The sequence below is a fragment of the Pongo abelii genome, chromosome 18 (genome assembly GCF_028885655.2).
Source record: "Pongo abelii isolate AG06213 chromosome 18, NHGRI_mPonAbe1-v2.0_pri, whole genome shotgun sequence".
Classification (NCBI taxonomy): Eukaryota; Metazoa; Chordata; class Mammalia; order Primates; family Hominidae; genus Pongo; species Pongo abelii.
Genome location: NC_072003.2, coordinates 27,213,629 through 27,232,538, shown reverse-complemented (window position 1 = coordinate 27,232,538; position 18,910 = coordinate 27,213,629). Strand labels below are relative to the sequence as shown.

Here is an 18,910-nt window from a genome sequence, read left to right as displayed (position 1 = left end):
TGTGTGGTTGGGTCTAATAAGAAATGTCTAATTGGGTTGTAATAAGAAATGCCAGAGAACTACTATTTCCACACTCTGGACTGTGTCATCTAATTGTTGATACCAGTAGAATTGATTTTTACCAATAGAATTGATATTGATCAATTCCAGTAACTGAACGGTTCTTTTGAGCTAAAATAAATGTTCATGAACTTGGAGCACCTTATCCTAAGCAAAATAAGCCAGACACCAAAAGACAAATACTGGGGCCAGGCACGGTGGCTCACGCCTGTAATCCCAGCACTTGGGGAGGCCGAGGCAGGTGGATCACCTCAGGTCAGGGGTTTCAGACCAGCCTGGTGAACATGGTGAAACCCTGTCTCTACTAAAAATATAAAATTTAACCGGGCACAGTGGTGCATGCCTGTAATTTCAGCTACTCAGGAGGCTGAGGCAGAAGAATCGCTTGAGCCTGGGAGGCGAGGTTGCAGTGAGCTGAGATTGCGCCATTGCACTCTAGCCTGGGAGACAGAGCAAGACTGTGTCTCAAAAAAAAAAAAACAGACAAATACTGTATGATCTCACATATGTGGAATCTAAAATAGTCAAACTTAAAGAAACAGAGAGCAGAATGGTGGTTGCTAGGGGCTGGGAGTAGAGAAAATGGGGAGATGTTGATTAAAGGGTACAAACTTTCTGTTACAAGATAAATAAGTACTAGCAATTTAATAGGTATGGCATGGTAATTCAGTTAATAATACTGTGTTATATACTTGAAATATGCTAAGGGAGGAGATCCTAAGTGTTCTCACCACTCACACTCACAAAAGAACAGAAATGCCAAAAAAAATACATAAATAAAATAAACATTGGTGACATGTATGGCTTAGTCAAATTTCTTTGAAGCATATGTTATATTTGACAAAGCTGGATAGTTAAAATAAAAGCAGATTTAATTTGACTCTTTTTTAAATGGTTGCTGGGAAAATAAACTAATAATTGATGGCTTCTACTGAAAGAGAATGAAATGAAACCCTTAAAGGCCTGTCATTCATGGCAACAATTAGGTGGCAAGAAGAAAGCTTGTTTATAATCTGATCTGCCTTGTAAGCACTGCCCCCCTTTGTTGTTGGAGTTACGGAGCACTGCTAATAGAGAACGGGTTTCAGCACAGCAGGAGTAGGGGGCACTGGGTGCAAGGGGACTATGGAGCTGAGTGGCAACACATTCTGCAGCCAGGCTCCCTAGTTTGAACCTGCCTCCACCGCTTCAGGACTGCAAGCTTCTCACCTCTCTGAGCCTCTATTCCCTCATCTGCAAAATAGAGACTCTGTCTCTTTATCTACAAATTTAAATATGCAGGTAATAACAGCACTCACCTCACAAGACCCATGGTGAAGATTAAATGAGCAATGCATATAAAACACTCAGATGAGTTCCCAGTGCTCCAAAAATATTATCAATCTCCGCAGTGGTGTTCAATGAGGTCAGTACATAAGGTGAAACTGTGGGGTGGGGTGGGGGTTTGAAACAACTATGGCATGAATAATCATAGGTACCATCCACATTTGTACATCCAAAATATTTATCATCGGTGTTGGATGATTACAATCCAAAAGTTTCTGCCATAATGTTTGTTGTATTATAGAAAAGATTATGGTTTATGCTGTTAGTAACCAGGGATTCATTTTACCAGGACTGTAAATTTCTGAAATAATACATAGAGATAAAGTTGAGATGGATATGCAGAGGATGGCAGATACCATGATAGCACAATAATCGGACCAGTAGCCATGAATGATCACCTGAGACAGAGTTTCCATGTTAATGGGCTCTATCTGGTCCTTCTACAAGAGGACTTGATTTATCTTTGTGATATTTTTCCCAAAGAATCAGGCTACATTTTAAAGAAAACACAGGGCCCAGCGACGTGACTCACACTTGTAATCCCACTGCTTTGGGAGGCTGAGGCAGGAGGATCGCTGGTGGGCAGAAGTTTAAGACCAGCCTGGTCTACATAATGAGATCCCGTCTCTAGAAAAAAACAAAAATGAGCTAGGCATGATGGCATGCACTTGTAGTCCCAGCTAGTAGGGAGGCTGAGGCAGGAGGATCGCTTGAGCCCAGGAGTTCGAGGCTGCAGTGAGCTAAGATCATGCCACTGCACTCCAGCCTAGGCAACAAAGCCAGATGCTGTCTCTAAAAAATTAAAATAAAAGGCCGGGCGCAGTGGCTCACACTTGTAATCTCAGCACTTTGGGAGGCCAAGGCGGATGGATCATTTGAGGTCAGGAGTTCAAGACTAGCCTGGCCAACATGGTGAAACCCCGTCTCTACTAAAAATAAAAAATAAAATAAAAAATAAAAATTAGCCGGGCATGGTGGCATGTGCATATAATCCCAGCTACTCGGGAAGCTGAGGAAGGAGAATTGCTTGAACCCAGGAGGTGGAGGTTGCAGTGAGCCGAGATCATGCTACTGCAATCCAGCCTGGGCGACAGAGTGAGACTCCATCTCAAAAATAAATAAATAAATAAATAAAATAAAAAAATTAAAATAAAAAATAATACACATTTAAAGGAAACTCCTACTTTGGCCTGTGTGCCAGACAGGCCCATCGTTTTCTTCTTTCTCATAGGAAAGCTGCCCACATCCTATTTTCTTTTCTTGTCATCTTTCCTGATGGATGGTTGGAAAAGTAACCGCTTCCCCTGGTCACAGTGAATTGGATCCTAGGGATCCCTGGTCCACACCGGCCCATTAGTTTTTCTTTCCTGGGATTTTAGATTCCTAGGATATTCTAGATGTGAGAATTCGACATGGAGACTTGAGAAGCATCAACAAGGCTGAGGGGGTGGTGCTGATGCGTATCTGCAGAGAGATGTCATCGAGAAGCAGGGATGACAGGCTGGGGGCCCCCTTACAACCCCCCAGCTGGAGCCGTGGTTATCAGACTGCTGGAAGCTCTCTCATTCAGGTGGCATTTCTTGCCTCTGGGTGTCTTGAGATACACAGAAACTAGCCACGTCTTCTCAGCAAATACCCGCTTTACTCACTCTGGCTTGACAATCTACTTGCAGCAGATGGAAGGTTGTAAAACTTAAATTCCTGACATTTCATTTTCCTTGATATAATTAATTTTCTTGCAAAAACTGAACGCTTATCTTGTCTTGTAACGTACTACCTTCTGAGAATTGAAGGCAGAGGCTGCGGAAGAGCAGTAAGTCACTTCATTGAGGAGAGACCTGGAAAATTCGGGAAGGTGGAAGAAGGGCCTCACGAGGATCTGGGAAGATGAGTTGGTAAAAAAAAAAAAAAAAAAAAAAAAAAACAACCACGCTGCAATCAGAATTGCATATGAAAGAAGGAAAGGTTGAAGGCTTGGTGGGGGCAGGGAAGTGACATAATTGCGATAGAACCAAAGAGAAGGCAGAAATCCAAGATCAGACAGCAAATGTCAAAAAGGTTCTCTGGAAGAGGATTAAGGAAACAGGTAGCAAACACTTTGAGCTATCTGTGAACCATATGATAAAGGAACTCACCATATGGTGCAGGAAGATAGCAAAGCAGGCTGAAGTACAGGGAAGTGCTTTTGTCTGTAGGATTATATAACCACATCTAATGTATGTATGTATATGTCTGTGTGTGAATACATACCACTAATGAGATTAAAATTAGTAGAGACTCCCACAACAGAAGCTCAGACTTTAGAGAAGGCCTTTGTTCCTGGCATGAACTAAGCTGCCTTTTAATCTCCTCAGGCAATTTCTTCCTGTTAAAATTTGGTGCCGCGCTTGGCTCCAGCAGATGACGCTGTGAGGCCAGGCGCGGTGGCTCAAGCCTGTAATGCCAGCACTTCGGGAGGCTGAGGCAGGCGGATCACTTGAGGCCAGGAGTTCGAGACCAGCCTGGCCAACATGGTGAAACCCTGTCTCTACTAAAAATATAAAAATTACTTGGGCGTGGTGGCAGGCGTTTGTAATCCCAGCCACTCGGGAGACTGAGGCAGGAGAATTGCTTGAACCTGGGAGGTGCAGTGACTCAAGATCGCCCCACTGCACTCCAGCCTGGGCAACAGAGCAAGAGTCTGTCTCAAAAAGAAAAAAAAAAAAGGGACGCTGCGGTCTAGGGCCTGGAACTCTGGAATGCTCTCTCATGCTCACAGAGCATGGTAGTTAAGCATCTTGGCCTTCAGGGAGAAAAGCTTGGAGGCTGCAGAGGGAGGTGCTATTGAGATGCTGGAGCTGAAAAATAGGGCTGACTTCTCCATCAAAACCTACCAGGCACAGTGCTCAGGGCCCATGCTGTTTTTAGGGTTCATAAGGCACTTTAATTTTTTTTTAAATTGCAAGAAAAAAAGTGAACTTAGGTGGAAGTACATGTTTTAATATGTAATATTAATATATTTGTCTTCATGTCAATGCAGTCATGAGATACCATTTTTTGCTTTTTTTTTTCATGGAAGAAGGAGAAACCCACAAATGTCATTATGCAGCTTTCTAAATATATAAGAGACAGGGTGTCCCTCTGCTGTCCAGGCTGGAGTGCAATGGTGTAATCATAGCCCACTTCAGCCTTGAACTCCTGGGCTCAACCGATCTTCCTGCCTCAGCCTCCAGAGTAGCTAGGACTACAGCTATGTGCCACTGTGTCTAGCTTTTTTTTTTTTTTTTTTCCTTTGAGATAGAGTCTCGCTCTGTCGCCCAGGCTGGAGTGCAGTGACATGATCTCGACTCACTGCAACCTCTGCCTCCCAGGTTCAAGTGATACTTCTGCCTCAGCCTCTTGAGTAGCTGGGATTACAGGCATGCGCCACCACGCCTGGAGAATTTTTTTTTTCTTTTTTTTTTTTTTTTTTTTTGTATTTTTAGTAGAGATGGGGTTCCACTATGTTGGCCAGGCTGGTCTCAAACTCCTGACCTCATGATCCGCCTGCCTCAGCCTCCCAAAGTGCTGGGATTACAGGTATGACCCACTGCATCCAGCTGTGTCTGGCTAATTTTTAAACACATTTTTAGAGATCAGGTCTTGCTATGTTGCTCAGGCTGGGCTGGTCTTGAACTCCTGAGCTGAAGCAATCCTCTAGGCTTGGCCTCTAGAGGCTCTGGGATTATAGCCGTGAGCCACCACACCTGGCCTCATTAGGTAGCTCTTGTAATCGTTTCGTAACTGCTGTTTCAAAAAAGTCAAAAAGAGAGAAAGGGAAGGAAGGAAGAAAGGAAGAGGAAAGACTAGTGGTTTGGACTGGGCACTGTGGTTCGCTCCTATAATCCCAGCACTTTGAGAGGGCAAGGCAAGAGGATTCCCTGAGCCCAAGAGTTCGAGACCAGCCTGGGCAACAAAGTGGGACCCTGTCTCGACAAAAACAATTAAAAAATTAGCTGGGTGTGGTGGCATGTGCCTGTAGTCCCAGCTACTTGGGAGACCGAGATGGGAGGATTGCTTGAGCCTGGGAGGTTGAAGCTGCAGCGAACCATGATCACGTCACTGCACTCCAGCCTGGGTGATAGAGTGAGACTCTTGTCAAAAAAAAAAAAAAAAAAAATTTAAACTAGTGGTTTGGGAAGATGTGTGGACCCCAAAGTGGAGAAGAGATGGCAAGAGGCAACTGAAATCACAAAACCAGCTTTCAAGGTCCTGCCTCCTTCCAGCTGTGTGATCTTGGAGAAGTCACTTAACCTCTCTGCCTTACAATTTCTATATGATATAATAGAGTGATTATCAGTAACTACCTTGCAGGATTATGGTGAGAATTAATATGATATAACGCATGCAAATCCACGGCATGGTCCTTGTCAATGAGCATGAGCTCAGAAACGTTGGAGATAATGGGCAGGGTGTGAGTGGAATTGGAGTGGGTGCAGCTGGGCCGTAGAGTTGGTAAGGGTTAGGAAAATGGAGGTTGAAGGTTGAAAAGGAACCAGCTAAGGAGTCACTGCACTCACTAGAGATGCTTCCAAGACTTGGGGAATCCCATAAGGCTGAAGCCTGTGGAGGAGGTCAGAAGGGCAGAGGCTGGAGGAGTGAAAGCCATTCTCATGGGCCCTCTTAGGAATCCCTGCAGATGACTCATGGTTCCAATGAGCACATGGCACATGTGTTCCAATGAGCACATACACATGGATAGGTAGCCAATAAGCACAGAGTGATGAGGAAGAACAGAAAACCCAGAACCCTCCATCACTAGGAGCATGTGGTTTGTCTAATGGCAGCAGCTTACACTGAAAATAAGGCATGCAATTTTTTTTTGTTTTTTGTTTTTATAGAGATGGGGTCTCCCTATGTTGCTCCATCTCCTGGGTTCAAGTGATCCTCCTGCCTTGGCCTCCCAAAGCACTGAGATTAAAGGTGTGAGCCACTGCACCTGGCCACAAACTCTGCTTAGCATTTAGAGGGAAAGATGAGGAAATAAGAGGGAAAAATGACTAACCTCCTAGAATATGTTTGTGACATTTCAGGGAATCACTGTTAAAACTAGGAAATTACATGTTAAGTATCAAGCAATCAAGATCCCAAAATCAGCTGGTCACAGTGGCTCATGCCTGTAATCCCAGCACTTTGGGAGTCTGAGGCAGGCGGATCACTTGAGCCAAGCAGTTCGTGGCTGCAGTGAGCTATGACTGCATCACTGCACTCCAGCCTAGGTGACAGAGTGAGACCCTGTCTCTAGAAAAAAACAAAAAAAAGAGCCCCAAATCATACACATCTAAATCAAAGCTGATCTGTTTAATGCCACTTACTAGCTGTGTGACTTTAGCAAGTTATTCCAACTTTCTGCATCTCACTCTCCTCATCCGTAAAATGGGGACAACAGTAGCTGCATCATAGAGTAAGTGTGAGCTAATGAATACATACTAAGCACTTATAACAGAGCCTGGCACACAGTAAGGACCCAAAAAATGTTAGGTGTCATCATCATCTTCGTCGTCACCATCACTACCACTAGAATATAAGTTTCATGAGGGCAGGCAGATATATTTGTTTGTTTTGTTCATAGACATTGCCTCTGTACCTACAAGGGTAGCTAGCATATAGTAGATGCTCAATAAATACTTCTTGAATGAATGAATCCTTAGTTATGTCTTTCAGTGGGAAGTTACTGTAAAGGTGATGACTTCTGCCCAGAATAATGTATGGATTCCAATCTTATTTCCAGTTCCCTTCCCCTCATGCCTGCCCTACTCTCCTGAGTAAGTCAGGATGCCTCATGCTCACATCTGGAGAGGTATGAGTTACGAGACTGCTGATAACCTGGGAGACAGATGTTTCTGAAAGTTGCTAAGGGGAGGAGACATAATACAAAAGGATAAGGAAGGAGTGGGTGGGGAGGAAATGAAGGTAGAAAATCTCCAAAGAGTAGCTTTGCTGTCTGGATATATTTAGTGAGTAAAGGAGGGTGGAGGGAGGTCAAGATCACACGAAAGATTTTTAAGGATACAGGAAGTGTTGCGCATATTCCTTATTTGAAGGAAAGGATATGGAGGAGGGGGATGAACAGAGGCTTTTTGTAACTTCCAGGTACGCACACGAATTGTAACAAAAGACTTCACATTCTTAGAAATACCATGGTAATCGAGCTGCCAAATCACCTCAATCTTACATTGTGTAAGTGTAAGATTTTATGACAGTATTTCACCAAATGTGGTTCAGGTACTAGTACAAGGACAAAATTACTCTTCTTTTAATATATTCTCCTAAAACACATTAAAATCAATATATAACTGGTATATCAAACCAAACACATTAAAATAAATGTATAACTGGTATATCAAACTTGTGATTTCACATATATTATTGCTTAGGGCAATGTTAAGAAGAAGAAAAGGAAGTCAAGTTAAAGTCACTTTAAAGAAAAATATGATCGTATAAAGGAGGCATGTAATGGCAAAGAAAAACCCACAACAGGGGCACAAATGACTAATATTTGGAAAACTTGGCCAAGACTATAGTCAACTCTGTTGTACGGTCTGAATTTTGAGCTACAAAAGTTGATGCCAGCATCTTGGAGAGTGTCATGCAAATGCCAAGTTTCTAGGGGTACCCTAGTGGAAGGGGCCACCACCAGACCCTCCAGAGTCTCCTTAGTGATACACCTAGGCATTTAATGTCATTGGTTCATTGTCTTGGGATTATTTTAGGAAAGTCAAGCACTAGATGGGGAAGTTTAATGGTTCTGTCTCTCACCTCTCTGCTTCTGATTTTAGATCATCTTAGATGCATAGACAGCAACAGAACTGGATGGGATTTTTAAAAGAGAAAAAATGTGATACCTGGGCACCTAGTTTCTATAGTAACTTCACTTTTTCTTTTTAATTTCATAAGCTGCTGACTTCTTCCTACTTGACTTATTCCTGGCTCGTCCTAGGCTTCAAGAAAGTCACCACTAACACCTGGCATGCTCCATGATTCGAACACAAAGAAATGTCACAGAAAAGAGGCACTTGAAGTTTTTTGTGTGTGGAGTGTGATACATCGAGAGCTCTAAAGGGAAAAGTCAGAAGGTCTTTTGTGTGTCACCGTGAAAAATTGCAGCCAGGGCTGAAAAGTAGGGAGTGTGGCTGAGACGACGTGTCATCCATCCAAATTGTTCTCCCGGCCTCCTTTGCACTGAAGTGTGGCCACGTGGCTATATTTTCTCTAATAGAGAGTAGGCAGAAGTGATTGGTGCCACTTCCCAAGCTGAGACTTTTAAGAAGCAGCTTGTGCCTCCTCCACCCTCTGACTGCAGAGAAAAACAAAGCTCTGGGGATTAATGGAGCCATATAGGACGAAAGGCACCTTGTCCCCAATCACCATATGGAGAGAGTGGGTGTGGCCAGGCGAGCCTGTCTTAAACTTCTTAAACTTAGAAGTTTAATGAAAATTAAACTTCTATTGTGTCTAAGCCAGTATATATTTGGGGGTCTATTTGTTACAGCAGATGAATCTACCCTAATAAAATTTAGGTGCCCTGTCAGCCACACAGATTAACCAAGCCTATTTTGGGGGTGGGGGCCAGGAACAAGGAGACATTCTGAGATTTTCATTTACTATTTCCCCTCTTTGCATAGTTAACTTAACTCATCCTTTAGCTATAGCTCGAGCCACTTTCTCACAGAAGCCTTCTCTGGCTTCAACCAGGGCAAATCCCACTCCCACAGGTGCCTATGGAACACACTAAACATCACAGTTGCTTTCATGCCTGTGTGATTTTTTAAATGAATGTGTATACCTCCACTGCATTTTAAAAACTATGCATTTTTCAAAACTCATAGAACGATATACTTAAGATAGCTGCATTTCAGTGTGTGTAATTTTACCTTTAAAATAATCATTGCAAATATTGAATTCTGGTTAAATGGTACACATGCTGAATGTAAAGTGCATTTGCAGTTATCTGCAAATGTAAAGTTTATGGATGTCTGCAACTTGCTTTGAAATGCATTAAAAAAGGGTTGATGGACGGATAGATGGATACATGATAAAGCAAATACAGTCAAATGTTACTTGTGGAATCCAGGTGGTGGGTGTTATAGATGTCCATTATGCAATCACTTCAACTTTTCCATTTTTTAAATTTTCACAATGAAATGTTGAAGAAAAAGTTTAATGAAAGCAGGAACCATGAGTATATTACATAAAAGGAATTGGTCTATACACATTTTATATTGCCAATCATAATGTTCCATAATTTGCTTTTATTTTTATTTGATATGTTATGAAAATCTCTCTATGATGACAGATAGATGATTGATTGATTGATTGATGATAGGTAGACAGATGATAGATAATAAGATAGACAGATAATAGGTAGATAGATGGTAGATGATAGATGACAGATATAGATGATAAATAGATGACAGATGATAGATAATAGATAGATGATAGATTAGATAGATAGATAGATAGATAGATAGATAGATAGATAGATAGATAGATAGATAGATAGATACGTGTGCATGAGAGAGGGAAAGAGAGAGAGAAGAGAGTCACTTCGGTTTTTTTTGTATTTATTATGAATATACCATTTGGGCTATTTCTGTTTTCCAGTAAATACCATTTTTACATAGATCTTCTCTGCTGAAGCTTCTTTGAGCTTCTTTATGGTTATAGATCTATGTCCACTATAGCACACCAGCTGTCTCCCCCAGCTCCTTTCTATCCCTCTGACCCCATCTCAATTCACGTACATTAGCTCAGTTCCATCCATAGGCAAGAGTCAGGGGTATAAGAGAACAAGAAAGCCTCCATTCAAACTTTCCTGCATACTATTTTTTAAAGACTTGGATCATACAAATCATTACCATGAGCACATATGAAGTCTCAGAAGACACACAGTATTAGCATTCATTAAATATTTAATGCATGTTTATTATGGCAGCACATTAGGGTTAGAGGAATCGCGTTTATAATATAGTTATCCTTGTGCTGTGTATATACTTGATCAAGTATTTGCTGTATTTACTTTATAAGGTAAGCTTGTATCATCAATCTGGATGGTACAAATCTGCCCATTTTATATATGTGCAGCATAATTTTGACGCCAGCAATCATTCAGGGTTCAATTCTTGAAAGTTGTTGGCAAAACTCAAGTTAAAGTTTCAAGGCATTATAAAAACAGACAGTTAAGGATAAAATTCTAAGCACCATTAAGGAATAAATGAAAAACCACTTATTGGGTACTATGCTCACTACCTGGGTACAATATACCCATGTGACAAACCTGTGCATGTACCCTCTGTATCTAAAATAAAAGTTGAGAAATAAAATAATTTTTAAATGTGAATGACACTTTGAATGCTCTGTATTAAAAGTCCTAGAAGGCATCTACCTCCGAGTAAGCCAGCCATGCCAACAGGCCCTGCTTTGGTAAGATAGCCCTTCCAGGTAAACACTTCTGCCTGTTCAAAAAAAACAAACTCTCCACAGTTTTCTTCTCTTGAAAGATTTTGAAACGGGCTTACACGTTTGAAATTCAATGTCCTTCACCATTGCTTCCTGCTTTGTTTCATTTTTACAGGGCTCACCAAAAGGCTTATGCCATTCCCTAGTCGCCCCACAAATTATTAGTGGGGTTGCTGTTGTTGTTGTTGTTGTTGCTGTTTGAGACAGTGTCTTGCTCTGTCACCCAGGCTGGAGTGCAGTGGCACGATCTCGGCTCACTACAACCTCCGCCTCCTGGGTTCAAGCGATTCTCCCGCCTCAGCCTCCTGAGTAGCTGGGAATACAGGCGCCTGCCACCATGCCCAGCTAATTTTTGTATTTTTAGTAGAGACAGGGTTTCACCATATTGGCCAGGCTGGCCTCGAACTCCTGACTTTGTGATCTGCCCGCCTTGGCCTCCCAAAGTGCTGGGATTACAGGCGCGAGCCACCGCACCTGGCCATTAGAGTTTAAAAACATGTTTTGTTTTGTTTTGTTTTTTTCCTGGGTTAAGGGAGGTGGAAACAGATTACCCCAAAGCCCCATCACTTTCATCTTCCAAAGGGGAAGAGCAAATCACTGCAGCTGTGTTCTTCTGTTTGTGGAGATTGATCTATATACCTAACCAGACTGCAAAATGTTCAAAGTTGGAATTCAAATATAAAACCTGCATTAATTTACAACCCTAGTTGGCAACACTAGAGTTGCAAAGGATTACTCTGTTTTAAAGGATCATAGAGGTGTTTGTTATTCTACTTTGCTTTCATGGCATACTGTTGTTTTCATCTATGATTTACTTGATGCTATATCTCCAGTCTGGAACAGAGCTCTCGATTATTATAACAGTTTCCATGGAGACATATGATCTATTCTCTCATTGCTCGCCAGTGATTCATTCTCCCACAACTCCACCCACTACCCCCCAACCCCAATCCTTTCCATGGGACCCTCCAGAACTTCCAATCCTCCATCAAACATCCTCTCGTCTGTTTTGTTAAGTGATCAAAAACAGAGGTAGTACACGAACTTTTGAGTTAACAAGGACAAGAATAAAAATGTTAAATTAGCTCAGGGGGACTGGAAAGACACAAATTAACTGAATAAAAGTGTTCACATAGGGAGAGCAGTAGCAGTAAGTGGTGAGAGAAAGATGTGAACTTGGGTAGGAGCAGGACTTCTCAGTGTCTATCCTTTTAATATAATCTTAATGATGAAACATGTGAATGCATTGCTTATTAAGAATATCATGGCCGGGCGTGGTGGCTCACACCTGTAATCCCAGCACTTTGGGAGGCCAAGGCAGGCGGATCACCTGAGGTCGGGAGTTCAAGACCAGCCTGACCAACATGGAGAAACCCCGTCTCTACTAAAAGTGGAGAATTAGCTGGGCGTGGTGGGGCATGCCTGTAATGCCAGCTACTCGAAAAGGCTGAGGCAGGAGAATCACTTGAACCCGGGAGGCGGAGGTTGTGGTGAGCTGAGATTGTGCCATTGCACTCCAGCCTGGGCAACAAGAGAGAAACACTGCCTCAAAAAAAAAAAAAAAAAAAAAAAAAAAAAAAAATATATATATATATATATATATATATATATATAAAATTTAGGACAGGTGCAGTGGCTCACACCTGTAATCCTAGCACTTTCTGAGGCCACAGCAGGACGATTGCTTGAGCTTATAAGTACTTGAGCAGCCTGGGAAACATAGTGAGATCACGTCTCTACAAAAAAATACAAAAATTAGGCCAGGCGCGGTGGCTCATGTCTGTAATTCCAGCACTTTAGGAGGCCGAGGCAAATGGATCACATGAGGTCAGGAGTTCGAGACTAGCCTGGTCAACATGGTGAAACCCTGTCTCTATTAAAAACTACAAAAATTAGCCGAGCGTGAGACTGAGGCAGGAGAATCACTTGAACCCGGGAGGTACAGGTTGCAGTGAGCCGAGATGGCACCATTGCACTCCAGCCTGGGCAACAGAGTAAGATTCTGACTCAAAAAAACAAAAACAAAAATTAGCCAGGCGTGGTGGTGCATGCAGTTATTCAGGGGTCAGAGAAAGATGTGAACTTGGGTAGGAGCTGAACTGCTTGAGTCCAGCATGTCGAGGCTGCAGTGAACCGTAATGGACCACTACATTCCAGCCTGGACAACAGAGTGAGACTCTATCTCAAAAAGAAAAAAAAAGTGCTCATTTAATTTGTAAAAACTCAGCTTATTAGAACCTCTTCTTTATTTAGGCCACTTTCTTCCCCATCATCAGAGAAACTGCTCCATGTTTGAAATCTAAATGCCTCAATTCTTCCTAACATTTTACGTATCTTGACCTCATCCATTTTTTTTCATCCCTAGACTTCTAAACTCCCTTTTTCCCACCCAGGTGATGACCCTGTTTATGCTAGACATCTTCCCCAACCCAATCTAGATACCATTTTCATTCATGTATTCAACACGCTTTTCCTGAGCACTTGGTGCAGGCTCTGTGGATCTGCAGTGGACATCTCTCTTCCCAGAATCCTTAACTCTCTTTCTTCCATAATCTTCTAGTTCACTGATTCTACTAATCCCACGCTTAGTTCAAATCCACCATCTCCTTCTCCATCTCCACCCCAGGGATACTCAGAGCTGCTGGTAAAAACCATACAACGTTGTAGACCACTGCCAACTGCCTATTCCCAACCTTAGGGACTGGATAGGCCATCTTACTGGCTGCCCTTACTCTCTATTCCCATCCCATGCAGAGGCTCTTCAGACTCTGAGCCATCATTTCAGATCCCTTAGTCCATCTCAGTGGATGCCCTTGCCACCCACAGACACAGAGAATCCACGCATTCAATCTAGGCACTGAATGAATTCCATGCCTAGGCTCTGAAAACACAGTGGCGACCAAGACGAAGAAGATCCCTACTCTTGTGGAGCTTAGACCTTAGAAAAGGAAGAGAGAAAAAATCAACAAGGACACAAGAAAAGAATCTCTCAGTGATGGGTGCTATGAGAGAGTTAAATATAATGGACAGTGAATGAGCGGCAACTTTTGAGTGGGTAGTTGGGGAAGATTTTTCAGAAGAAGTGGCGTCTAAGTTGAGATGTGAATTGCAGGAAGGAGCCAGCCTTGCAAACAGCAAAGGGAGCTGAATCACAAAGCCTCTAAGGGAGGAAAGAGCTTTGTGTGTTTCAGTGACCCAAGAGCTGATGTTGTGGCCAGAGCACAGTGGGTGATGGGGAGGAGAAAAAGAAGAAAAGAAGTCACACAGAGAACAAGGGCCAGATGATAAAAGGTGATACAAGCTAAGGATGTAACATAGAATTTCTTCTAATTGGATGGAAAGTCATTGGAGGGTCTTAAGCAGGGGAGCTCCTTGACATAATGTAAGCTTTAAAAAATTATTACGGCTGTGAAGTAGAAAGTAAATTAATTATAGGTAACAAGATTGGGATTGGGATTAATTATAGGTAAAAAAAAGATTGGGATTGGGATTAATTATAGGTAACGATTAATTATAGATAAGAAGATTGGGATTGGGATTAATTATAGGTAACAAGATTGGGATTGAGAAACCACTGATGAGTTTCTGCAGTTATCCAGGTGATATTAATGGTTTAGATTTGGGTGGTGTTAGAGAGATGAAGAGAAGTTAGTGAATACGTGATATACTTTGAAGGAACTGTCAGAATTCGCCAATGCATTGTACATTGTTGCGGGGGGCGGTGGGCAGGGACAGTGGGAATACAGGAAAGAGGGAAGCTCAGGGATAACTCCCAGGTTTTTGGCTTACGCTACATAGATGGAAAAGCAATTTATATTTTTTGCACACCTGAGTTCAGAGTATGAGATTTATGCTAGACATCTTTGTGGCACGCAAAGGGACTAAAAACCCCAAAACAACACTAAATGAGTCAGAAATACTTATAACACAATCTCAACTTCAGTAAAACAGCATCTCGCAGTATCTATAAAAGCATCCAGAACCACCGTACGAGTCCCAGGGTCATCCTTCCACTGTGCTACTGTTTGAAAGGAACCGTTTCCGTTCTTGGCTGTCAGAGTGATCTTTTCCAAAAGGCAAATCCGATCGTGTCACTGCTCTGCTTAAAAACGTTCAATGGCTCCCCGCTGCACTGTGAATGAAACCCAAACTCCTCATTGTAGCTTATAAAGTTTGCACCCTTGGGCCCTGCTTATCTCTGCAACATCATGTCCTATACATCCTTCTGCTAGTGACATTTTGCCCCAACACCTTCTGATGGTTCCTAGGATGCACCCAGCCTGTCCCCACCTTGGAACTTTTGCACTTGCTCTCTTCTGGGAACATTCTTTCCTAGCTCTTTGAAAGCATAGATAGTTCTTTCTCATCCTCCAGGTCTCAGCATATGTGTCACCTCCTCAGACTGAACAGGTCGCCTTTTTGTTTGTGACACAGCACTCCATTCATTTCCTTCGTGGTATTCATTACAAAGTGTAGTGTGGCTCTGCTTACTTCTTACTCTCTCTCCCACTAGGACGTCCGTCCCATAGGAACAGCAAATGTGCCTGCCTTGTTAGATGTTCCTTCCAAAGCAGGTGGAGCCACCAAATCATACCGTACCTTGCCAAAGCTGCCTTTCCCCAGCACCATTAGGAAGTTAAAATCGGTCAGTTTCATCCGGTCTCTGTTGCCATTGTTGTCAAATTTGGAGACAGTGTTGGTCGTCTTTTCTTCTGGGACCTTGGTCCCCTGACTGATCTTGGCCCTCTGCAAAAAGGAAGCACACAGAAAATATGCTCAGGGTTTGAGGATGATCTTGTAGGAAGGCACAGGCACACAATGGGAAGCTGTGGTTCCTGCAGCTCCGGCACCCTGTCCCCATGAAAAGCATGGCCATGCATCACTCCACAAGCCTGAAACCTGTCGGACATCCTTGGCAACTCCATCTTTCTTTTATCCCTCATGTCTCAACCGTAACCAGAACTGTCATTTCTTGCCTCCCAGCTGTCTCTAGAATTCATCTACTTCTTTCCATCTCAACCACCACTACCTGCCATCATCTCTCACCTGCACAAGGCACAGTGATTTCCCTTACACTGGGTTTCACACAGAACCACAGTGAGCCTCTCATCCAACCAAGTCGCCTCCTGCTTAAAATGCCTCAGTGGCATCCCATTATTTTCAGGATAAAGATCGAGGTGCTTTCATGGACTTGTATGTTCAGGCCCCACCTGGCTTTCCAGCTCCATCATTGCTAGGGTGCTTCTTCTCTGCAACGTAGCTTCATCCTCCTTTCACTCCCCTGGATGTCCCAGGCCCCTCCAACCACAGGGCCTTTGCACCTGCTGCTGCTACTGTGGTACAAATGGCTATTCTCTCCCCTTCAGCAACCCAGCTTGGGGTTCACATTCTCATGTGCTCAGGGAAGCCCTCATCGATTCTCTCTGTCTGCACTAGGTTCTCCTCTGATTTTCTTCCTTCATCCACTTCTCTTTCCACAAATACTGGAGGATAACTGCCTGTTCACTTGTTTCCTTCCAATAAACTGGAGACAGTTGTAGACACAGAATATTTCTCATTCTCCATGGTTTTCCTGACAATTAGTATAGTTCCCAGCTAAATATTTGTTGCATAAATGGATGAGTGAGCACCGTGTGTGTCCTCAGTGCAATGGGAGAGGGACTCCTTGCCATGAGCTGTGGAATGGGGCTCAGAGTGGCAGCAGGTGCTTTGGAATGAGGCAAAAACCGGAAGCCATGAGTGGGAGACCTGCAGCTGCCAGGACTTCGTTACTGGATTCACTTTTAGCAGAAAGAAAACTGTAGAGTTAAAAGCTCATGTGTGGCTGGGCACAGTGGCTCACACCTGTAATTCCAACACTTTTTGAGGCTGAGACAGGAGATTCGATTGAGGATAGAAGTTTGAGAACAGCCTGGGCAACATAACAAGACCCTGTCTCTACAAAAATAAAGAAAGTTAGCCAGGCAAGGTGGTGTGCACCTGTCATCCCAGCTACCTGGGAGGCCAAGGTGGGAGGACTGCTTTAGCCCAGGAGTTAGAGGCTGCTGTGAGCTATAATCACACCACTGCCCACCAGCCTGGGTGAGAAAGTGAGATCCCATCTCTCTTTCACTAAAAAAGAAAAAAAAGGCCTCGTGGTAGAATCCTCTGACATGAATCAGCTGTGTGGCCCAGAACACATCAGTTAAGTCACAACATTCCTCTGCCCAATATATATACCTTCCCATTATTCTCAAAGTAAAAGCCAAAGGCCACAGATGACTGAGCCCCTCTGGACCCCCCCTGATTTCAGCCTCCTTTCTACTTCCACACTGGCCTCCTTGCTGCTCCCTGAATGCACCAAATATGCTCTTACCCCAGGGCCTTTGCACCTGCTGTTCCCTCTGCTCGGAGCACTCTTTCCCCAGAATTCTCTCACCTCTGATAAGAGGGCCCTTCCCTGAACACCCTACATAAAATTGCTCTCAGCAATCTCCATCCGCCTTACTTACTTGATTTTCTCTAAAACACTTGTCACCATCTTACAAACCATATATTTACTTGTTTCCCAATTTATCATCTTTCTCTTTATACCCAAATGTAAGCTCCCCAATGGCAAGGATTTTGTCTGTTTTGCTTTCCACTGTTTCCCTAGTACCTAGAGGAGTGTGGCACAGAGAAGGCACTTAATTTGCATGTGGTAATTGAAGCTTCCTAAACATTCATCACCTTTTCAAGACAATGGAGATGATGACATGAAATGATGTATCACAGAGTCCTTAGTATCATTCCTGGCACACAACACATGCTCAGTGAATGGTAGCTATTATTATTGTTGCATTATTTGGTTGTTTTGAAGACAAAGAGGCAACATAAATCTTTCCAAAGTTTTGAATATCAGGGAAGATTCATTCATTCATTCAAAAAACATTTATTGAGGCTGGATGTAGTGGCTGATGCCTGTAATCACAAAGCTTTGGAAGGCTGAGGCAGGACTGCTTGAGCCCAGGAGTTCAAGACCGGCCTGGGCAACACAGCCAGACCCCATCTCAAAAAAAAACAAGTTTAATTAGCTGGACATGGTGGCAGTGGGCCTGTAGTCCCAGCTACTTGGGAGGCTTAAGGCAGGAGAATCCCTTAAGCCCAGGAGTTGGAAGCTGCAGTAAGCTATGATCACTATATTGCACTCCAGCCTGGGCAATAGAGCAAGACTCTGTCACAAACAAACCAAAAATTCTTATTCGGTACCTGCTACATGCTAAGTGCTGCTCTAGGTGCTGAGGATACATCAGAGGGCAAAATGGATACAGATACTCTCAAAAAACGTGCATTCTAGCTGGGATTGGGTCCTCCATACTGTGTCCAAAAGGTATGTTGGGGTTGCTGAAGTAGATCAAATGGTATTGGCAGCAGGAACAGCATTTATGGAACAGAGGGGAAGACACATTCAAGGAATGAAACATCGTCTGGCTGGAGCATGCACAGGAGGCAGACAAAGTGTTGAAAGGACCTTAAGAAATTCAGTCTGACTATGAGCATGACAGGCAGCCTTTGAAAGGTTTGAAGCAGGGCTATGGTATGACCATACATATTTAAAAGGTCACTCTGAGTGGAGAGGAGACCCCCCAGCACGTGGGCTGGGTGATCACTAGGAAGTCACTGCATTATCAAGGAGAGAAATGATGAGCCAGGCATGGTGGTGTGTGCCTGTAGTCCCAGCTACTCGGGAGGCTGAGGTGGGAGGATCCCCTGAGCCCAGGAGTTGGAGGTTGCAGTGAGCCATGATTGCACCACTGCACTCCAGCCTGAGTGATAAAGGGAGACCCTGTCTTAAAAGAAAAAAAAAAAATGATGGACTCAGTTGTCTGCAGTGTAGACGGAACAAAGTGGATCTATTTGGGAGACAGACTGACCCCAGCTGGGTAGCAGATTGGACAAGGGAGAAGGGAGATTGGAGATGAAGGACAGCTCCCCAGCTTCTGTTCTGACCAACTGGCAGGATGCTGGTTCTTTCCACTGAGATGAGAAGAAGCGGAGGAGAAGCAAGTTTGGAAGTGTGGGGAAGAAG

General features: G+C 43.4%; 1 protein-coding gene across 3 annotated transcripts in view; it reads right to left on the bottom strand.

Annotated features, from left to right (window-relative positions):
- PRKCB (protein kinase C beta) overlaps positions 1-18,910 on the bottom strand; it is a 386,780-nt gene that overhangs the window by 84,373 nt on the left and 283,497 nt on the right. For all 3 annotated transcript variants that reach the window (XM_002826246.5, XM_024233705.3, XM_054533655.2), the window contains one exon: positions 15,463-15,609. In XM_002826246.5, coding sequence (XP_002826292.3) covers positions 15,463-15,609 — 147 coding nt within the window. The remainder of the gene's footprint in view (positions 1-15,462; positions 15,610-18,910) is intronic.